Raw genomic sequence first — 21,840 nt, 5'->3', positions numbered from 1 at the left:
ACACATGTTACGTGCAATGCATAAGAATAACACTTAAGTAAGCATGGTGTACATATCACGTGAAAGTAAAGTGAAGAAGAACAAATTACGCTCGCCCTTATTTACTCGATATGATTCTTCAACGAAATGAAATTAAACATACGAGATAGTATTCTTTTTCTGGAAGTAAAAGGATACATTGTTGAGGCAGGAAGAGAATATATGATCGTCCGGTGGAAACCTTTGCATGGTTCATATCACAGATAAAATAAAAGAGACAAGGCCGGCCCCGACAGAGACTATCAATTATTCCCTTCATAATTCTTATCCACAAACACAAAAAAGTTCCATTATTCCCTCATGACTTTTCTACCGCCACTCACCCAGTGCCCACTATAACCCTAACCTCACCTTTACTTATCAAATAATTAAAATTAATATTAAAATAATAAAGCTCTTTTGTCAAATTATTTGAAATTGGCATAATTACTCATTTTGGTATTTGTGATTCAAAATCAATAAAAGCAATCTCTAAGTTTCTTCATTATCCATTATTTTGGTCATTTTATCTTTATTTAATGAATTTTTTTCATGAAATTATCAAAATAATTGATAGTAGACAAACAGAATGACCACTTTTATCGATTTCGATTCTCAAGAAACAAAATGAAGAATTATATCAATTTTATGAACCTTATTATTTACATCGTGTGTTTTTTATTTTTTAAGAAGTGAAAAGATAATACTTGAGTTTATTCAAATTCTGTAAAAAATTAGAATAGAGAGTGAAACAAGTTGTTATGCTAAACTCGAATTTAAATAATATGTAAGAAAAAACTTAAAAGAAAAAAAAATGAAAAAGGAAGAAAAGGAGAGGAAAAGGAGGAAAAGGACTTTTCCATGGTCCGACGTGTACAAAAATACAGTATAGTGACCGTAGATGACGAGGTATGCAGTTATGCCGAAGCAGCCGTTCGCGCGTGAGCTGGTGGAATTCAACAGTCAACTAGTTCGGAGGAAAAGCATGCTAAATTTGGCAGCAGCTTCCGGATATATTATATACAACCAAGTACAGAGAGAGAAAATCCAAAATTCCGTTTCTTTCTTTTTCTTGTTGGGGTTTCGAGATTTTCCACCTATCCAAACAAGAAATAATCATGGCGGGTGAATTTTCCGGGAAAGTGAGTTGTGGGTTATGCTTTTAGTTGCGGATTTCGTTACTTTTTGTCGATAAACAGAGCCAAAGTTTCTTTCTTTCCGTCTTTCTTTCTGCTCCCTCCATCCACCGTGGAGAGAAGGAGAAAAGTCTAGAGAGAGAAAGCCCAGGGAGAGAGAGAGAGAGAAAGATGATAGCAGCGACGTCGTCGTTATCGTCGTCTTCGGCGAGTGTGGCTGTGGACAAGGCGACGAGCGATCTTCTGATAAGTCCTGATTGGACTATGAACATAGACATCTGCGATTCCGTCAATTCTCATCATTGGTAATTTACATGTATATATGTATATGTAATTCAACTCAAAGCTTTTTGCTTTTAGATTTTTTTGGGTTTTGTTTGTTTCTTTTTGTTTTGGTTTTTTGAGTTGACTTTGTATTTCTATCAGCCTAGGGTTTCTCTGATTGATGGGAAATTTATCAGCTTGATGTTATCTGTGTTACACCAAAACAAAAAGGGTTGTTCTTGAATTTTTTTTTTGTCGCTATAATTTGTAATTTTGTGTATGGGAGAAATGGAGGGAGAGATTGATGTTGAAGTTTTTGAATCATATTATTGTTGAAGTGTTTGATATTTTTACTTTCTGTAAGTGGATTAAAATTGCTGGAGTGTGTCAATTATTTGGATTGCATAAGTGATTCCAGAAACAGATAAGGGAAATTCGAAGAGGCGGAAAGTTTGAATTTTGACATATACGCAGATATCTGGTGCAAACCATTTTTAACATTTTGCACTATTAATTACTTTCCCTGTTTCTGGATTTATTTTCCTTTTTGGGGTTAGAAACAAATTATAGGGGCTTACGCGCTTTGTACGAAATTATATTCATGGTTTTAGTTTTAGCACAGGCAGACTTATTTCAATCTTGTTCTGTAGAGCCAAGTTATGTGGATGTTTTGTTGCATCCAAGCTTGTTGTAGGTTGTCCTTTTCCTTTTCGTATAACAAAATTCTTATTTGTGGTTGTTCATTGATTGATGTGTGTTAAATTTCTCAGGCAGGCAAAAGATGTCGTAAAAGCTGTTAAGAAAAGGTTGCAGCATAAGAGCCCCAAAGTTCAATTTCTAGCCTTGACGGTATTTATTATTGAAAGCCTTTTATCTTCTTCCAATTTAAGCCATCTGTATGCATTTTTTTTTTTTTTTGGTCCGATAAAATGTTTCCTTAAGTATGGCTAATGGTTTGCTAATCTACTTTTGTAGCTTTTGGAGACAATGGTGAAGAACTGTGGTGATTATGTCCATGTTCAAATTGCAGAGAGAAATATACTAGGAGAGATGGTTAAAATTGTGAGAAAGAGGGTAAGTATTGAATGTGTTGTTGGCCGAGTATTTTGAGCTAGAGAGAAATTTTGGTTATGGTTTTTCGGTTTCTTTTTCGTTAAGCTGTCATTGGAGCCTTTTGTTTTTGTCAATGTTTAATAGTCTTGAGTCTAGGGAGAGCATTCGTGTATTCAAACGTGTTGCACCGGAAACTCGAACTTCTCTAGAATATGTATTAACAAGACGGCCCTTAAAATGGTTTTTCTTAGGACTTTGCGGGTTTTAATTCGCACTTTCTTGCTGGTTTATGGTCTTTGTTGAAAGGTATTGACCTCTTTATTCTTTTAGACCTTAGACATGCTGATCTGTATGTTTGAGGGTGTCATTTTGTATAATCCTGTAAGTGGGTTTCTTTTTAGCGTGTGTTTGGTATTAGAATGATTAGTGGTCAAATGGCGGGTTCTTAGTGGTTTTCAAGGCCTCTCTACGTCTTTGAAAAGCTTTGTTCTTGTGGATTTGATAAAAAATTTGAGTTTGATGACAGGCAATGTCTCAATGTAGAATATTCACACTTTTATGACATTTCTTCTCATGACTTATTTACTGCATCTTTATAGTGTGTGTTTAATGATACATCAAAGCCTTTTCACTCAGTTTAAGCATTGTTGGTTGTTGAACCTTTTTTACCCATATGGTGGACATATTTTTTTTGGCTTTCTGTTTCACCTATTAACCTTTGTTCAATTTGACTCTAATTAGTCCTGCTAGTTTTTCATTGGTTAAGTATATTCAATCTCACCTTGAAACATATATATGGATTTCAGGCAGATATGCAGGTTCGGGATAAAATCTTGATATTGCTGGACTCTTGGCAAGAAGCATTTGGTGGTCCTGCTGGAAAACATTCTCAGTACTACTGGGCATGCGAGGAACTAAGGGTATACTTTAGCTATCTGGCTCAGCTTTTAGTTTTATGATTATGATATTATTTAATAAAAGTACACTACATGAATGACAGCGTTCCGGAGTAGAATTTCCCAGGCGTGCATCAGAAGCAGCTCCAATATTTACACCACCTGTTGCACATACAGCATTGAGGCACTCTCAAGCTGGATACGGAATGCCTAGCAATTCCTCAAGAAGGCTCGATGAAACAATGGCTACAGAAATGGAGAATCTAAGGTGAGTTTGACTCTAGTTTTGATTGTTAGCCCTTACTGTTCCCCCGTTCTGCATTTGTTAGTGCTCTTGTTAAGGATTTCTTTAAGATCAATCTTCTGTTCATTCCTCTGCTTGATTTTTCTTTTGATTATTTTTAGTTTGTCAAGCCTGGATTCTATGAGGAATGTTATGGAGCTCTTAGATGACATGCTGCAAGCTGTGAACCCTAGTGACCGTTTGGTATGAGGAACTATGATGTTTTCAACTTTTTCCTCACAACTTATGGGTAAGATATTTACCTTTTGTTTCTTTGTTTGTAGGCCATAAAAGATGAAGTGATAGAGGAGCTTGTCAACGGATGTCGTGCCAACCAGAAAAAACTGATCCATATGCTAACTACAACTGGGTGAGAGAACATGTTTAACGTCACTTCTTTTTCCTAATTAACAAGCCCATAAAACATACTCAAGCAGTGAATATTTAACGTTTCACATTTTTGGTAATGTCTAGAGATGAAGAACTTCTTGCTCGGGGTCTTGATTTGAATGATAGGATGCAAAGTCTGCTTGCAAAACATGATGCTATAGTTTCTGGTTTGCCTGTGCCAACTCAAGCTACAAGCTTTAGTCCCCAACCAACCGAAAAGTTTGCGTCAAGTTCCAAGCAGACTGAAGTAAAAGAGTCCAGCACAAGTGACTCTAGTCCAAGACCTAATGCTAATGTATCTGCACCAGTTGGTACCATGGCAAGGATCCAGATTGATGAAGACGAAGAAGAGGAAGATGAATTTGCACAGCTAGCTCGAAGGTTTGTGCATGACTGGACATCTTTCTCTGTTTTCTTTTTCTTTTTTAATAGGTCATAGAAATGCCTTTTCTTATGTCAATGGTTTCCCACCATTGCTGGGTTTAGTTTTGCCGTTTTGTGATTTAATGATAACTTGCATAAAGTACTTTTGGAATACCTCGTATCTATCTTAATCTCATAGTATGGTGAAAGTTAACTCACAAGTGTTGCACTTATTTTATGGATGCAGGCATTTTAAACCACGGTCAGTGCCTCCTCAAAACACATCTAGTGGAAGTAATGATAATTTGGCGTTGGTGAGCACCAGCAGCACAATAGATCCATCAGCCACAACATCCGCTCCAAGCAATGCATTAGTTCTGGCTGATCCACCAGCACCAGTTAAGACAACAAAAGAGCAGGACATGATCGACCTTCTGAGTATCACTTTATCAACAACAGCTGCCTCCCCATACACCACCCCTCACGCCCCAGCATCTGACCCTCACACCACGCCAGACCCGCACACGGTTCCAGCATCTAATGGTAACACACATCAGGAGCCTGTTGCCCCCACCATACAAGGAAATCCCTATCCTTCCCAGCCTTATCCCGGAAATCCCGGGATGGTACCCTATAACAGCTATGTTGTTCCATGGGCACAAGCACAACCTCAATCTCAACTGCAACAGCCACAGTTCCAACCGCAATCACAATTTCAGCCTCAGCCTCAATTCCAGTCACAGTTTCAACCTCAATATCCTCAATACCCGACTGCCTACCCTCCTCCACCGTGGGCAGCTTCACCGGGATATTCTAGCCAAAACCATCTTTCCGCCAATAATACATTTTCGTCTCCTCGTGCCCACACAACCACATCTTATAGTCCAGCACAATCAGCTAGACCTTTGCACCACTTCAATTCGTTCCCTGCAAGGGGAATGAATGGGATAGATAGCAACGGAGGTTCAACGAGCCCGAGTCCTAGGAGCCCTGCCCCTGCAGCAGGACAAAAGCCCTACATTCCCTCGTACCGATTATTTGAAGATCTGAATGTGTTCGGCAATGCAGATGGAAAGTTTAAGATGACAAGCAGCAATACATCATCTAGCTTGTCTGGAGCTGCCGGCCAAGGTATGGTAGGTGGGAGGAAGTGAGATACTGTCGTACAGATTACGAACCGGGATGCAGCTTTGTGAATATATCCTGTATATCAGTGTCTGCGTCGTCTTCCGGTTTGTGATGTATTCGGATTTCGTTAGATTGGTATGCTTTATTGATTTGCAGTTGTCATCGGTCACCATTTGTGTGTCGCTTTTCAGCAGAATCATTTGACCCTAAAGACTAGCATTTTTCTTCATAAACTAAGGTTTTTAATTATATTGAAATGAAGTCAATAAGCCTTTAATCCTCAGAATGTTTATAGCTGTATATATTTTTGAGCATTCAGAATTTCGGATTCTCCGCTTCAAATTTTACTTTCGTTGCCTTTGAGCAAAAGGCGTAACGCGAGGAGTTTTATGGATTGCCGAGGTAGTCGCGTTTTAGATGACTTGGCTGCGTTCGTGATCCAAATGAGAGAAGTGAAGAAAACAGCTATCCAAGTGAAGAGAAAGTCAAGGGTCTAACTAAGTGACGCTTGTCAATAGATAAATAGATGAGCTATTATAAGTTGTTACAAGTTGTTAGAATTAGAGTTGAGACAAGGAGGAAGATTAGATGCCAATATTAGCTTAGTAAGAAGGAATATATAACAGCTCATTTATTTATCTATTGACAAGTGTCACTTAGGTATTATGTAACCTTCATAGATGAATGTACTCAGATATACATGGGTTTTCCATTTAAATAATAAGTCAAAAGTTTTTACAACATTTGTGCATTTTTTATGCTTATTTGTGTACTCAATTTTCTGCACAACCAAAAAACTTACAAAGTGATGGTGGGGGTGAATATGTAAGCACAAAATTTCAACATTTTCTATCATAGAAAGGCATGTTACATCAAAAGTCTTGTCCCCACACCCAGAACAAAATGGGTTGGTAGAAGGGAAACATAGACATGTAGAAACTGCAATTACATTACTTCAAACTGCACATTTACCTACTAAATTCTAGTTGCATGCTGCAGCAATATATTTGATCAACAGAATGCCATGCGCTATTTTCCCCTTATCAATTATTATTTCACAAGATTTCAGATATTAGTCATTTGAAAATCTTTGGTTGGGCATGTTTTCCACTGATTACAACATACAATAGCTCCAAACTGCAACCAAAAACAAAAACTTGTGTCTTTCTAGGATATGCAGATCACTATAAAGGGCTCATTTGTCTAGACATTATCACTCAAAGAATTTATATATTCAAGCATGTCTTGTTTGATTAAACAACTTTTCCATAGTTTAATGCAGCACCATTACCCAATTTACCAATGTCATCACCTGCAATTTCACATGAGCATTCTCCAAATCCTACAATAGCATCCATTTCATTATAAAATTAAGTAGTGTCACATGCATCTCATACTCATTCATCAACATCTACAGCCACAGATCCATTGAACTTGCATTCATCTAGTGTCATAGATTCTTTGACTGCATCCAGAGCCTCAAATTCCTTGGATAAATTTGCATCTAGTGACTCAGAGTTTATTCATTCCCCTTCACAAAGCTTAAATGTAAACCTTGGTTCTCATTCTCCTAGACAATATCCCAATCCTGTGGATCCTAATTTTCAACATGAGCAACTACAAGTTATGTTACCATACCTATGAATATTCACCATATGCAAACAAGGTCCAAAAATGGAATATTCAGATGAAATGCTCTCTCTGCATCTATAAGCTATTCTCAGGCATCCATCACATAACCAAAATCATTCAAAGCAGCTTCAAAAGTTTTAGAATGGCAAGATGCCATGAAAGAAGAAATTAGTGCTCTACATACACAGAAGACTTGGTCTCTAGTTCCATTGCCACCTGACAAGAACTTAGTTAGATGTAAATGGGTATACATAATTAAGAGAGATGCAAATAGATCTATTGCAAGGTTTAAGACAAGGCTTGTGGCAAAATGGTATAGCCAGGAAGAAGGAATTGACTATGGAGAGACTTTTAGTCATGTGGTGAAGCCTACAACTATAAGGTTGATCCTTGCATTAGCTGCACAATTCAATTGGCCCCTCAGACAAATGGATGTAAAAAATACATTTTTGCGTGGAGTTCTTCAAGATGAGGTGTATCTGGAACAACCTCCAGGATTTCAAAGTTCAGCACATCCACCAAGTTATGTTTGTAAATTACAAAAGTCTCCATATGAACTTAAACAAGCCCCCATAGCCTAGAATGACAGGTTCACAAGTTTTTTTACCAGGCTTAGGATTCAAAGCTTCACAAGTTGATCCCTCTTTGTTTGTTCAGCATTCATCCAAAGGCAATGTGGTCATACTGTTATATGTTGATGATGTGATACTTACTGGTAGTAGCTCTGAGCTAATTTCAAATGTGATTACAAGCTTCGTAGATGAGTTTGATATGAAAGACTTGGGACAACTAAACTATTTCTTGGGGTTACAAATCAATTATACACTAGAAAGGGCTATTTTTATCACATACAAAGTATATCATAGCCCTAAGCAATACAGAAGCATTGTTGGAGCTCTTTAGTATCTCACATTTACAAGACCAGATATAGTATTCTCAATGAATCAAGCATGTCAGTTCATGCACAATCCTATGGAATCCCGTGTTATTGAAGAAAAAAGAATCACAAGATATCTCAAAGGAACTTCAAGTTTTGGTATTCATTTCAGGCTAGGACCAATACATTTACAATCATATATGGAGATCCAAATGAAAGAAGATCTACTTCATGTTTTGTTATATTTCTTGGTTCAAATCCAATCTCTTAGGCATCAAAGAAGCAAAACACAATTTCAAGGTCCTTCGGCTGAGTACAGAGCTTTAGCAATCACAGCTGCAAAATTGGCTTGGGTTAGATAGTTGTTTTGTAATTTACATGTTCCCATTCAACTCCCTCCAATGATCTATTGTGATAACATCTCAACCATTGCACTTTCAACCAATCCAGTGTTTCTTGCCAAGTCCATACACATTGAGATAGACTATCATTTTGTAAAGGAACGGGTTACTAGAGGCGATCTTCTTGTTCAACATGTATCCTTTGCTGAACAATCAGCAGATATACTTACAAAAGGGTTGTCAGCACATTTGTTTCAACAACACTGTGGGAATTTTATGCTCAGTTCACTTGAGCATATGATTAAGGAGGGAAATAAAGATCCAAGTGAAGAAAACAGCTATCCAAGTGAAGAGAAGATTAAGGGCCAAACTAATTGACACTTGTCAATAAATAAATAGATGAGCTATTATAAGTTGTTACAAGTTGTTAGAATTACAGTTGAGATAAGGAGGAAGATTAGTTGTCAATATTAGCTAACTAAGAAAGAATATATAACAGCAATTGTAATCATAACTTGACTATCAAGATATCAATACAACTCTCTCTCTCTCTCTCTCTCTCTCTCTCTCTCTCTCTCTCTCTCTCTCTCTCTCTCTCTCTCTCTCTCTCTCTTCTTCTTCTTCTGCATTCAGTGCATTCTTCCAAGAACACATTCATCAAGCTTTCTCAATACCAACAGCAGTAACCTTAGTGACCAAAGTCAGCAGGAACTTCGCGTCCGCGTCCTCAATGATAGGTCTCATAGGAGAGACGTTAATAGAAGGATCCCGAATCGCTAAAATAGTCTGAAGCGAATCACTTTCAAGAATAATCTTGTGTAAACCCCCTTCTATCACCAACTCAAGCCCTTCTCGGATAGCCAACACCTCAATTTGGAGCGTAGAGAAAACATTTTTAATGATGCGAGTGGCGGCAATCATACATTTGCCTCGAGAATCCTGGATGGCGATGCCAATTCCACCGAGGCCGAGATCTTCGAGCCAAGCACCATCAACATAACTTTCAACAATCATAATGTCTGAATGCTTTAAAATGTCATGATCATGCTATATTTAAGCCGCCAAGCCTGTTGTACGCTTGGTAAATTCGTTTGAACCAGAGCGAGTGGCTCAGTGTTAAGGGTGCAGACTGCGGTTTCCCAATAAACAAAAAAATGTGGAAGGTCCCGGGTTTGATGCTCTGAGCTGGTGAGTTTGCTTGATTGTGGCCACGGGCATGGTGAAATTCCCCATAGCCTCACTGGGCTCGAAAATGATGGATAACCGTAACTTGCCACCAGTTGTCCCTTTTTAAAAAAAAAAAATTCATTAAATAGGACTTTTTAAAACTCCATCGTACTTTGCACATATAATACGCATACGTACTATATATATTTAATACACGTTATGTTGATACGTTTTTTAATAATAATAAATTTACGAGTTTTGAACATATTGAAAATCAATAACTTTAATAAATAATTATAAAATTTTTAAAAATGTCAAGACATTTTATGCAAATTTATTGAACAATACACGTGCGTATTTTCACTTTGAAATGGTCAATTTTCTCAATTTCAGAAATATGACGCCAAAATTGATCGCCAGTGTCGTCAATATTTAATAAATATGTCAATTGTTTCAATTTTTATTTATTTGTTTATTTATTTATTTATTTTTGGCAACAATCAGACTTTGTGAATTCCACACTCCCACCATTTTCCAAGAAAAAAAATAAAATTCAGTGCCATAATAATTTTTGCCCAGGAATACAATAAGGTACATTTCGTTAGGGCAAAAGTATCTGAGGACAAAACACAGAACAAACACAAGGGAAATGACTCATGAGTTAATTACAAGTTACATGACGATTAATTCCAAGGGCAAGTCGGCCTAAAACCTCAACAGAAAACATTACATGATAAGCAAACGTGAGATTATTGAATTCAACACAAACATAATTACCCGCATCAACATCTACGATTATGATCAATTAATGTGCGTTGTTTTTACAAATCGAACAAAGGGAAAGGGGAAAAAATGAACACACCAAAACGAAAAGGATATTTACATGCATTTACCCTGTACGACAGATTATTTTCCAGAGCCTCCAATAAATATGCAGGAATTTATTCCCCACAACTGTGACCCTCTATGCCGGAGGCTAACGAATATTATAGCATACACAATCGGTAGAAAGCAACGTACCGATGCTTCAAGATCAACTCATTGACGTTGAAGAAGAATCGGGGCAGTGGAATGTTATATCACACAATGGTCCGAATGCCATCCCCGAGTGATATGCAACGGCAAGATTGGAATTGAAGTCGATCCACTTGCACTGCCTTCATTTTGAAAGAAAGCCTTATCAAACCGTGAGGATAGAATTACAATTCTCATCTAGCTTGAGAGTTGTCGTCGGCATAAATGGATGCGCAAGCATCTGCAGCACCAGCTGCAAGCAGCACTTCGTAGGGATGGAAGGCTAGGGAACTAACAGGACCAATCTTTTGGGCCATAAAGGAAGGGTAGTATCTTATTGTGCCTAATTGGTCACCCTCCAAACTGAAGACTTTTATGAGCTGTTTGGCCGAGCCACTGGCAATGATTGGGGCATGCCTATGAACAGCTAAAGCAGTCAGTGAACCCCGGTGAGCTTCAATCGTGAGGTAGGCATCCCTGTCATTTCTGATATCAAGGAACTGAATGTCACCAGCTTGAGATGCACTTACAATCTGGATGAAGACGAGAATTTCATGTAAGTTTCACTTTCTATCAGAATAACTTCAGAAACAATATCAAACAAGGGTCTCTCTCACTTACCTTGGAAGGATCAAGCCCGGGTTGAAAGCCGATCCCCACAACTCTTTCCACCTTCTGAGTGTGTGGCTGGGTTGAACAGACAAGCCTAAGATTTACAAACACACAAGTAAAACAGCTCAAAACACTAGCTTAGCAAATAATCAGCACCACATTAAGAAATAAGTTTAGTGAGGAGCTGAGCTCAAATGCAGTAGCAAAATATGTTTATTGTTTATGTACAGTAACAGAACCAGACATGAAGAGTGTATCCTTTGCCACATGTATAATAGGCCTCTTTTGGCCGCTAGGATTGGATACCCCCACTATATCCAAGACATGTCGGAGGGACAGACGAAAAAAATTGAGTCCAACTTGAAGGCCGAAGATGGATTACTCACCAAGGAAACTCATCCATTCCAACACCTCCCACCCCCACCCAAAAAAAAAAAGAAAGGGATTAGAAGGAATAAGTTTACTTCATCTTCATGTCTAATCCCCAACATAAGAAATTATCTGCCTCTACCTTCAAATACCTCGAATACAGTGGGTCATCCAATCCTAAGGACCCAACAAGGCCTTAAAGCAATTGTACATCTAGCTCTGCGAATTTAACTATTTGTCACTTATCATTTGCAGTTAGTTGCAACACTTTCACAAAGAACACAAATCATATATTAGCCACAGGAGACGTGAAGAGCTTACATTTCAGGAGTTCGCACATCATAAAGTCTGACAGAACCATCTACAAAACCAGCTGCAAAGTGACCCCCGTGAACTTGAGAAGCAGACTAACAGACAATGCAGGAATCAGTCATTATTACGCCATTCATTTTCTAGATTGCAAAATCAATAATCCATACGTCTGTAAATTGATAAAATACAGCTGTAAATTCAGATGTCGAAAGTAAGTTGAGGTGGTAAAAACTCACCAGTGCTGAGATGCTACAATCTGATGAAGAAGGAATAGAATTAATAAGCTGCTCTTTATCCAGATCCCAAAGCATAATGGATGATAGTTCACCAGAAGCATACTAGCAAATGAAGCAATGCAGAAGTAATCAAAATATTATTCACAACAAAGACCAAGAATCACAAAATTTGAAACAGAACTTGTACTGTAGCCCTAACGTATTACATCTTAAAGAGAGGAAGTACCAGATATCCAGATTGTTGTTGCCAATCCACAACAGCATTCAAACTTCGCACCCCAGGTTTATGACCTTGAATTGAAGAAAATGCAGTCACAAGCTTCTGTTGACCCTTCAAAGTGTAATCTTTCCAAATTCGAATGTTTCCATCACCTAATTATATGACCGCAAAAAGGTGCAACTTATTTAGAAAGGTTCAACAATAGCGCCCTTCCTGACTAAGAAGCTAATTTTTCAGTAGTATAGAATATTACTTGAAGCAGCAAGAAGCAAGCTGTCATCAAGCTCATTGACAAGGCAGAGCTTGGAGATTCCTTTGTCAGGAAAATCATGATTATCGAAGCTGTTGAGAAGGGTAGCCTCCTTCTGCTCTTGGTAATTCCACACCCTATGAAGAAATAACCACCAAAACATAAACATAACATCAAATTTTTACTAGACTATATAGTCAAACACTGAGGGTAATCAATAAATATTAGTAACATGAACCAAATTCACTCATACAAGAATACATATGCACCCAACAGTTACCCAAAACCCAAACAAAACCTCATAGTTTGACAAAGAGAGGCCATTTCATTTTTCAAAGGAAGCAACCCTCCATCATTCATCAAATACTGATGCATATATTAAAAGGATACCTATTAATAATCATACAAAACCAAACTAAACAACCGAAGAAAAAGACAATTTCATATGACTTAATGACTATTTCAATCACAGCTGTTCCTGTCTGAAAGTTTATCGTGACGAATAAAGAAAACATAGAATGAATATTACCCACATTACATAAATATTAAAAGGTGAAATTTTAAAAAAGTGATGACCTACGCACCTAATTTGCTCATTCTCGTCTGCACCGACCACAATAGGAGAAAATGGTTTCAACAAGATTGTTTTTGTACCCGTCTCAAACTTGGTGTCCCAGCTAGCAATTTGATTATTAAGCTTGCTCACAGCTGACCACGAACATGGAAGATATATTAATTCCACAAAAGAGCCTAAATAATGATAAACAAAAATAAAAGATAAAAGAGCAAAAGGAGGAATTAGAGAAGAAAACCAACAAGAGTGCTGGCATTTAGCAATGTGCTCCAAGGCAAATTTTTCTCTCTCCTCTCTTCTACTTAGTACTTCTTTACTGTCATCTGCCACAATGAGAAGTGGCTTGGAAAAGTGCCCGCAACACCAATTGTAGATGGCTGATTGAGGAAGAAAACTGCGTTCCGAGGCTCCAGAAGTTCCCCCAGAACCTAAAAGTGGATCCGCTAATCCAGAATCTGGACTCATTAGATGAGGCCTGAAGTCTAAAGAGCATACTCTCCGTATTCCAGTTAAGTGATTTGGCCGAGGAGGGCTGACAGGAGGAGTTCGGAATGGCATGTGACCTGTCAAAAATCGGTTACTAAACAAAAAGACTGGAAGTGCATAGATAGATTAAACTAACCAGCAATACCATACATCACCAAAATCAAATGGAGCTCAATGTCAGGTTAAAGAATAACTTCCAAGATATTTTTTACCCCCCAGCTCCATTTGATGTTTTAATATACTAATGTTAGAACCTACAATTAATAAAAAGGAGAATGTCTGGAAGGAAAAGTAAGTAATTCTCATATCGTTACCTCCATTCATATCTAACCATGAAGAAGACCGAGCTAATCCACCAAAACTAGGAGTCGGAGTTGCTGTAATGGATTCACCAGGTCGAACACTGTTACCAGTGGACTTTACGGGTTTGGCCACCACTTGTTCAATCCCTATGATGGCCAAAACCCGCCTACCAATGCTTGCAATGCGTGGAGAAGGATCCTTGGCTAAGGTACACATAGCCAATACACACTGCGAATACATTGCATTGTCCAGGGGTTTAGGTGTTGAGTGGTTGACAACACCATTGCTCACACCATCATTTAATATTCCAGAATCAGAATGATGAGATAAATCGTCAGACAATGGTGATCCATGCATAATTCCAGAACTCGCTAGAGGGCTGCTGGTGGAGACTCTCCCATCTCGACCCAATGAGTTATCATTGGTCCCTCTCAACAGTGGACCAATTTGAGTTGAAACAACACAACCTTTAATATGGGCCAAAGAGGGGAAGGAATTCAAAAGAGAATTAGATTGTGGTTTCCAATATGCAGCAGCTATTGACTTGAGGTGCTTGTTGTGGCCAAAGGCAAAGCGTCCCAGTGCTGTAAAGAAGATACAAGTTTACTCAAATCAAATTCCTACAAGAAATCTCTTGATGATTAATTAAATCTCAGGGCCCCGTAAAATAATCCTGCTGTTTTGAATGAGGGGAAAGAAGGAAAGGAAAGAACACTAGGGTATGTACTGGTGACAGAAAATCTAGTGCATTTTTTTTACCCAAAAGCAATAAAATTCCAACCAAAGGAGTATGATTAACTGATTATCAGATCGCTAATCACATACCAACAGCAACTTCAGCCCTGACCAGAGGGCTGCCATCTGAAGCAACACTTAATAGACTTCTAATAATACTAATTTCAGCTCTAATCTTTTCATCATCATCGTATTCTTCTTCTCCACCAACACCATCTCTACATGAGCCTGAACCCACATCAAGAAGGGTACCCAGTGCGAAAACAGCAGAAGCTCTAACCTGAAATAGAACAATCTCAGTGACTAAGTTAGAACCCAAAAATGTCATTGGTTAATAATAGAGTCCATATAGTCAAAGTTTACCTCTGGTTGGGGCTCAGAAAGTAGAGGTGCACATACTGCAGGGGCATCTGCGTGCAAACCAAATATTTGGGCCTCTGTAAAATCCTCCCACAGCTTTCCCAGACAGAGGCAAAGCCACTGAAGAAATAGTGGTTCTGTCTGTGTATCATTTAGAGTTGGACCCTGAAGGTGCTTCAAGCAAATATTTATCAAACCTGCTTCAATACAAGCCTCCTGCCCACGTCTATGCCCATCAACAATTACAGCTAAAACAAAAGCAGCCATTGCACGCTGTTCTGGATATGCTTCCGTACTATCAAGAAACCTAATGAAATATGTATGACCCCCATCCTTTACTAGATCAACCTGACATGACTGATTCCACGAGAAAAAAAAAAAAAAAAAAAAAAAAAAAAAAGGGGTGATTACTACTGTGGTACTAACTGAGAAACTGAAAGGGCGCAGGCATATGGCACCAGAAAGGAACGTATAAGCAAAAATGGATCGAAAATAAATCTTAAGTTCACAACCCATCAGGAATAAAGCAAAGAAGCACATGCTTCACAAATTGTTGATGACAGAGAGTTTTGATATGGAGACATCGATGCCTAAGATTAGGAAGCAGGTATCAAGATAGTATGTAACAGTAGCAAATTCTAAGATTAGAAGCAGGTATGAAGATAGTATGTGACAGTAGCAAATTCTTATGAAGAGCATGTCACAATGACAGCAATTATAAACATCTGGAGAAAGAATGTGCTGCAGTAATCTAGGCATACCTTATCAAGAGCAAGAATTTTTGTCCATATAAATACAAGAATATGTCGTAGTTCAGGTGTCATTGTTTGTAACAGCTTCAGAACATACGGAAATATCCCAACAGACAAGGCCTAAAACACAGAAATGTGAAATTTTTAAAGAACGTCAAAATATTGCTGTCAACCAACATAGAGATAAAAAGACGGAACATTTTCAAATGACAACACATACCAGATCTACAGCCCAGGGTCCCATATCAAGGAATCTTCCCAGAAGAACCAGAGCTCGAAATCGGTGGCATTGACTAAGTAACACCTTAAATACATATGTTATTCAGTCAGGGGTTATTAAGGAATAAAAAAAAGGCAAAGAATGAACTTAATACAATGATACATGATGAATAACAAACCAGCAAGTTGAATCAACATAACGAAGAAAAGTAGAACTGCTCTTCAAGCCAAATTACATCACCACAACTTACAGTCCATGGCACTACTCTGTTATCATCTCAATAGAAATGAACTCAACCAATACTTCCTAGGACTACCATGTAATTTTGCCCAGTTATTTCACAGCTGGGTTTACGAATAAGGTACTGTTACCAAACACACCTAATTAAGGAACTTTATATGAATTGCCTCAAACAGGATACAAACAACCTAAAGATGACTATCTTCAGCCCACTTTAAAAACAAAATCAATTAGACATGATATAAAGAAAGCATACATAATACCTATATCCCAGAAAGCTTTAGCAAACCAAACTAAAAAGTGATAAAAATAATATCACACCTGAAGAACAATGGGCAATTGCTCTGGTGGTTTCTTGTTTTCAGACCCATGGTCAAGCCATACCTCAAAAGCAGTCAACTGCTCAGTGAAAAATGGGCTTGGCTGGAATAAAGCAAAAATATAACGATCAAAGTGAATGTCAGGCATGCCCCAAAAATACAAAACAGGAAGGTTATACAAATATCTAATTCCACATAACACTGTGAGGAACCTAACTGCATAAAATAAAAAATGCAACAAACTTGCATAAAAAGAACCCAGAAGCACACCTGGAACTCCGCATTAGGATCCTCAACCAATACTGGAAGCTGAGAAAGGCATATCTCAGCAGCCATGTCCCATGCATCCCTGCAGTTAGCATAAGCAAAAGAGGTGACAATTGATTTAACCAACATATGAAGCATGACTGAAAAATTCTCTCCTTTAGTACCACATATGATGCTGATGGGTTGGAGGCAACTGTGGGTGAGAGATCGGAGAGCAATTTGCAGATCGCATAATTCGCTCAGCAAGTAAAAAATTACGAAAAAGGCTGGCAACTAGCAGGTCTTGTCTGAACAGTCTCTGGAAAAGATCTGCAACACAGAACTGAGTATTAGATCAATGTACCATCACCAAAGCAGACATAAATGAACATCCAGTTCAAAAACATTGGATAATGGTACAGCAGACCACTACATTGGAAAGAAAAAAACCTACCGTGAGGGAGAACATTCCATGCAATCGTATCAGTGACTGCAGTAAAAATCCAATTCAACTCGCCCAAAAGTGTTTTCCGGTCATTTTGGCGGCCAGGGATTTTATCTATTAGCGAATAATCAAGAGACTCATGAAGTAATGATCGTGTGCAGAACCTGAGAGAATACATAACAATCCAATAAGTAGAACCATATAGAACGCTAGAACATAACAAAGAGAGAAACAAAAAGTGAAAGCATGAGAAATTATAATCAATGACAGTAATTGTACAAACAGCCTAGTGGATGAAGTACAACTCCTAACAGTAGACAAAACTTAAGACCGATAATCACTTCTTGTAACAAAACAAGGAGAACAAGCTTCACCATCTTAATGCCATCTTGATGGGAGTTGTGAGGCAAGAAGTAAACACATCAGCAGGAAATTCAGCACTCTGTGGAAGAGTCTCGTGTGCTTCACAAGCCGCTAGCAGGATACAATCCCTTGCAGATCCAGATGAGCTAGAGCTACTCCAATCATGAAGCTAACCAAAAAAATCCAACTATTACATTGAAGTCTATACTTTCGAATTAATAATACCAGTTCAGACATCTTGGAAACCTCAATATCAAATTTACATAAACATTCATAACTGCACTGTAGGATACCTCAATGAAAGAATTGACTATCATCCCAGCAGCAGAACAATCAAACACATATATTGAAGGTGTCTTCAACCAAGAATCGAGGTCACTAATTGGCAAGGGGATATACTGTGTATAACTCTGCACTCAATAAAAAACTAAATGAGAACTACGAAAGCATTATTTAAAGATAGCAAGGAACAAAACAGCAGGCTTCAAATTGGTAAGAACCTTATTAAAGAGCCAAATTTCACCATTAGCAGTTGGCTTGGGTACACCATGTCCATTATAATGGAAAAGAACTCTCTCAGACTTGGCATATTTGCGGCATGTATTACAAAGTTTCTTCACTTCTTCTACTGTAGGATCAAGCTGAACCTTGGAGCGAGCCTGGTCGCATATTATCAAACAAAATTAAAAGTTCATTTTAGACAACAAAATTAACAGCATGCACAAAGAAAACAAAACCTGTCTCACCCTTGGTTGCCACCTTTCGTACTGTTGACTCAAGGTTTTACCAATTGTTTCAAGAGCTTTTTGTGGAGCCATAGCAAATGGATCTGAACACAGAAAAAAATGTTAACAGAATGGTAAACTTGACAAACAAAAAAATATAATATCCAAAAACATTCTGTTGCCAAAGGGAAAATAAAAATAAAAGTGTTTGGTTGTGTCTAAGTTATAATGCTTGTAGACCCACAACTGTGTATCATTCCCTCTTGGCAACATGTATTTACTATTATATTTAATAATGGGTAGATGTTAACAAAAGATAAATTCAAACTCCCCCGAGGAATATGTCATATTTGGTGAAACTTAAATCAATCTTTTACATCATGCAGTGTAGAATTATTAGCCATATCATGCCAAGGGGTGCATTGGTATTGAAAATGAATAAGAGAATCTAGAACTCACACACACTATACCAAGTCCAACAAGTAAGAAACTCAATAAGAAAACCCAAACGGTTAAAGAACAGAATTAATAACCAATACACTACCAACAAACTAAAGCAAAAGTAAAAATCAGCAGTGTAAAAGCACCTATCCAGCACTCCATTCTGGCACAGGGAGATATCTTAATTACATCGGGCGGATCAACGCTAATATTTAAACATAATACCAGAGCTACACATCCCGTCTTCATCTGCAAAGGAGTTGAAAGTTAAACCAAAATAAGCACAAATTAACGAGTACAATATTGTGAGCGTCTTCAGTCAGAACAAAAACAAGAAATTAAGTTCAACAAATCAAATAGCTCCAAGTAAGAATTACTTTAAGCTTTGGCCATCCCCTGAAAGAATATTGTCGCTGTATTTTTTAAAGAAAACAGTTATATTTAATAATTCCTTCAATGCCATCGTTGAAGAATAGGGTTGAAAGTTCATAAAAAAAAAAACCTAAATTAGCAATTCTACAAGAAAAATTAGTGCCTATATTCTAAAATTCTAAATAAAGATCAGGTTTTCCTCAGATAATAGTTCAACCAACATTGACAGTACCACCAAAGTCACCTACAGGCTAGACCTCAAGGGGCACCTAGGCTATCTGTGTGACTTCCATTACTACCCCTAGCCAACTTATGATCAGCGCTAAAACTGCATAAGAAAAGTCTTCAAAATTTCTAATGGTTCGAGAAATGAAAATTTGGAAACAAAGATAAAAGCAGAAAGAACATGGGATTGATCATAGACATTCCAAAACCATACAAAATCATTTTTCTCGAATCAAAGTTCACCAACCATTGTACTAATTCTTCCTGTCATGTGATACATCATACAAGTAATGGTGGTTTAAATTCTCAGGATAGTCACACATCCTTTTTAAGAATTGTTATCACTTTCTTCGAGACCACATGACGTATGCACTTTGGTTTTTTGTTGGTTTTACAGAGAAATAAACAAACTGAATTTGGGAAGTGGTCTTTCGACCTTTTCTCTTTCTGCACACATCCCCTTATTTCTACCATTAAGATTGAATTAATCATAGAAGAATAAATGTAAAAAAAAAATAGGGAGGAGTGCAGAAGGAGAAATCTGGGAGTGTGAAAGTCACTTCCCATTGATCGAAACCTAAATATGATAAATTGATAAACTTTTCTTTCCTATCAAACTAAAAACGGAATTATTCAAACAACCCATTGATCGAAACCTAATTCAAAACCAAGTTGTTGGGTTGTACCACCAAAGTATCTGATGATTACAAATTCAAAAGAACAAAATTAGCGAGGGAATGTTAAAACTTCCTAGCCACAATACAAATACCTGATTTTGACATAAAAAAAAAAAAAATTAACAATTTTTCATAACAACTTTAATTTGAATTGCTGGGATTTTATCTAAAGATTTCAGTTTCAGAAATAAGTAAGCCACTAGCATACTAAACTGAAATGAGACATCTTTCCTGTCCCATTATCTAACAAATACAACTTTAACAACGAATTTATGCCAATGAGAAAAATGAAGAGCATGTACTGAAAAAAGGGGCTTACTCGGTCTTTAGGCCGCCATTTCGATACTAAACCACTATCCGATGGTCCGGTGGGCACGCAAGCCTCGAAAGCATCGTGCCGAAGTTCACACAATACAGTGGTTTGGGGCAAGTAGGCCAAGCTTGTGGCGGTGGTAGCGGTGGCATTTCCATAACTACTACTGGCAGTTTCTGATTCCCTTCTCTGCGAGCTCAAATCTCCGTCATCGTGGCTGGAGGCGCAATCGTCCAACTGGCTGGAGACCACCACCACCGAGGATTGCGAAAACCGGGAGGCCATCAAATCCCCCAATGCCATTCAAATCGAAAACCCTCAGAGCATAAACAGAGAAGCAATCGATTGAACAACCATGACCAGAAATAACCAAATGGAATCGCTGAAAACCTAGGATTATTGGTTTCGAGAGAAGCTAAGAGGGGAAAGGCGGCCGCGGAAGAGGAGGAGAAGGAAGAGCGGCGGAGGAGGAGGGGAGCGGGCGGAGGAGAGTGCGGTGGTGATTGGGAGGACGTCTAATCAACGAAGCCGCTGAACCAGCGGCGCATGGAGATTCGCCTGAGGAAGGAGAGAGAATCCAGCTCGGAAAGCCCTGGAAAATCCCTCTGAAAACCCTAGAAACCCTAGGCGGCGACGAAGAGGATGATGGAGGCGCATAAAACAGTGGCGGCACAGAAGGAAACTATAAAACAAACAAACAAAAAAACTCAGAAAAACAAAAATACGGATTTGTTTAGAGAGAGTAAGAGGAAAGAGAGAGAGAGAGAGAGAGAGAGGGAGAGAGTGTCGAGTATGCGTTTGTTCGTCTAATTTTCTTTATTTCCAATTTTGTCCTCTGTCCACTGAAATACTTTCCGGGTCCGGGTACGGGTCGTATCAATTTTTTGCTATTTCTAACCATTAGTCCTCTGCAAACATTCTATATAATTGATTGCTTAAGTCAAATTTGAAAATCTATTTGAGTAAGTAAAAGAAAATAATGTTGCTCTGTCTTCATACGCTTCAATTGTATCTTCGATTAGTTAACTTTGAGGCGAATATTGCGGAAACTTATGATTTCAGTGATAGAATATTAATTTCTATGAAATTTGTGTTTAAAGTTCAAATAATCATACTTGTATGTTTGGAAACAAATTTATGTTACATAATTATCATCACTCTTACCGTTAAGGATTATCATCACTTTTGACCGTTATGGATCTATTTAATTGTTTGCTTTGATGATTCATAAAAACAAAAAGAAAATTGCAATTTTTGCAAGTAAAAACACATTTAAAGTATAGTTAATGTTGATTTTGTATTTAAAAAGTTAAATGGTAAATATCACGGTAGTTATAAGGACACGAGACAAATCAATAAGAGAGGAATCGCATTGTCCTTTTTAGTTAAAAAACATATGTGTAGAGAAATTAATTATGATGTAAGCAAGATGACTAGAACTAAACGCTTCCTCTAACAAGCACCTAAATCTGAATTTCTTCC

General features: G+C 37.9%; 2 protein-coding genes across 2 annotated transcripts; one reads left to right on the top strand and one right to left on the bottom strand.

Annotated features, from left to right (window-relative positions):
- Positions 1–969: 969 nt before the first annotated feature.
- Positions 970–5,817, top strand: LOC137745920 (TOM1-like protein 6). The gene is made up of 9 exons (XM_068485952.2): positions 970–1,459; positions 2,189–2,267; positions 2,394–2,492; positions 3,278–3,391; positions 3,472–3,635; positions 3,773–3,854; positions 3,935–4,020; positions 4,125–4,421; positions 4,651–5,817. The coding sequence occupies exons 1-9, from the start codon at positions 1,326–1,328 to the stop codon at positions 5,555–5,557; spliced, it is 1,962 nt and encodes a 653-aa protein (XP_068342053.2). The 5' UTR covers positions 970–1,325; the 3' UTR covers positions 5,558–5,817.
- Positions 5,818–10,321: 4,504 nt separating this feature from the next.
- On the bottom strand, positions 10,322–21,176 carry LOC137745270 (regulatory-associated protein of TOR 1). The gene is made up of 23 exons (XM_068485188.2): positions 20,365–21,176; positions 18,918–19,020; positions 18,352–18,434; positions 18,106–18,264; positions 17,899–18,015; positions 17,617–17,774; positions 17,252–17,406; positions 16,983–17,127; positions 16,822–16,900; positions 16,553–16,654; positions 15,992–16,075; positions 15,781–15,891; positions 15,023–15,376; positions 14,750–14,939; positions 13,936–14,508; positions 13,378–13,698; positions 13,146–13,269; positions 12,565–12,698; positions 12,318–12,463; positions 12,092–12,193; positions 11,865–11,950; positions 11,184–11,268; positions 10,322–11,095 (listed from the first exon to the last, which is right to left on the bottom strand). Exons 1-23 carry the CDS (start codon positions 20,659–20,661, stop codon positions 10,757–10,759), a joined length of 4,047 nt encoding a protein of 1,348 aa, XP_068341289.2. The 5' UTR covers positions 20,662–21,176; the 3' UTR covers positions 10,322–10,756.
- Positions 21,177–21,840: the final 664 nt, after the last annotated feature.

This window comes from Pyrus communis, chromosome 12, assembly GCF_041283825.1.
Source record: "Pyrus communis isolate YQ-2024b chromosome 12, ASM4128382v1, whole genome shotgun sequence".
In the NCBI taxonomy this organism is placed as follows: domain Eukaryota; kingdom Viridiplantae; phylum Streptophyta; class Magnoliopsida; order Rosales; family Rosaceae; genus Pyrus; species Pyrus communis.
Note: the sequence above shows the minus strand (reverse complement) of the source record. Positions and strands in the feature narration are given on the sequence as shown.

Excerpts from the sequence above, each read along its gene's own strand:
- LOC137745920 (XM_068485952.2), top strand. The coding sequence starts at position 1,326 with ATGATAGCAGCGACGTCGTCGTTATCGTCGTCTTCGGCGAGTGTGGCT. Across the intron at positions 3,855-3,934 it reads TGAACCCTAGTGACCGTTTG|GCCATAAAAGATGAAGTGAT; the intron begins GTATGAGGAACT and ends CTTTGTTTGTAG. Across the intron at positions 4,422-4,650 it reads TTTGCACAGCTAGCTCGAAG|GCATTTTAAACCACGGTCAG; the intron begins GTTTGTGCATGA and ends TTATGGATGCAG.
- LOC137745270 (XM_068485188.2), bottom strand. The coding sequence starts at position 20,661 with ATGGCATTGGGGGATTTGATGGCCTCCCGGTTTTCGCAATCCTCGGTG. Across the intron at positions 12,699-13,145 it reads GACGAGAATGAGCAAATTAG|GGTGTGGAATTACCAAGAGC; the intron begins GTGCGTAGGTCA and ends ATTTCTTCATAG. Across the intron at positions 12,464-12,564 it reads CTTGCTTCTTGCTGCTTCAA|GTGATGGAAACATTCGAATT; the intron begins GTAATATTCTAT and ends TCATATAATTAG.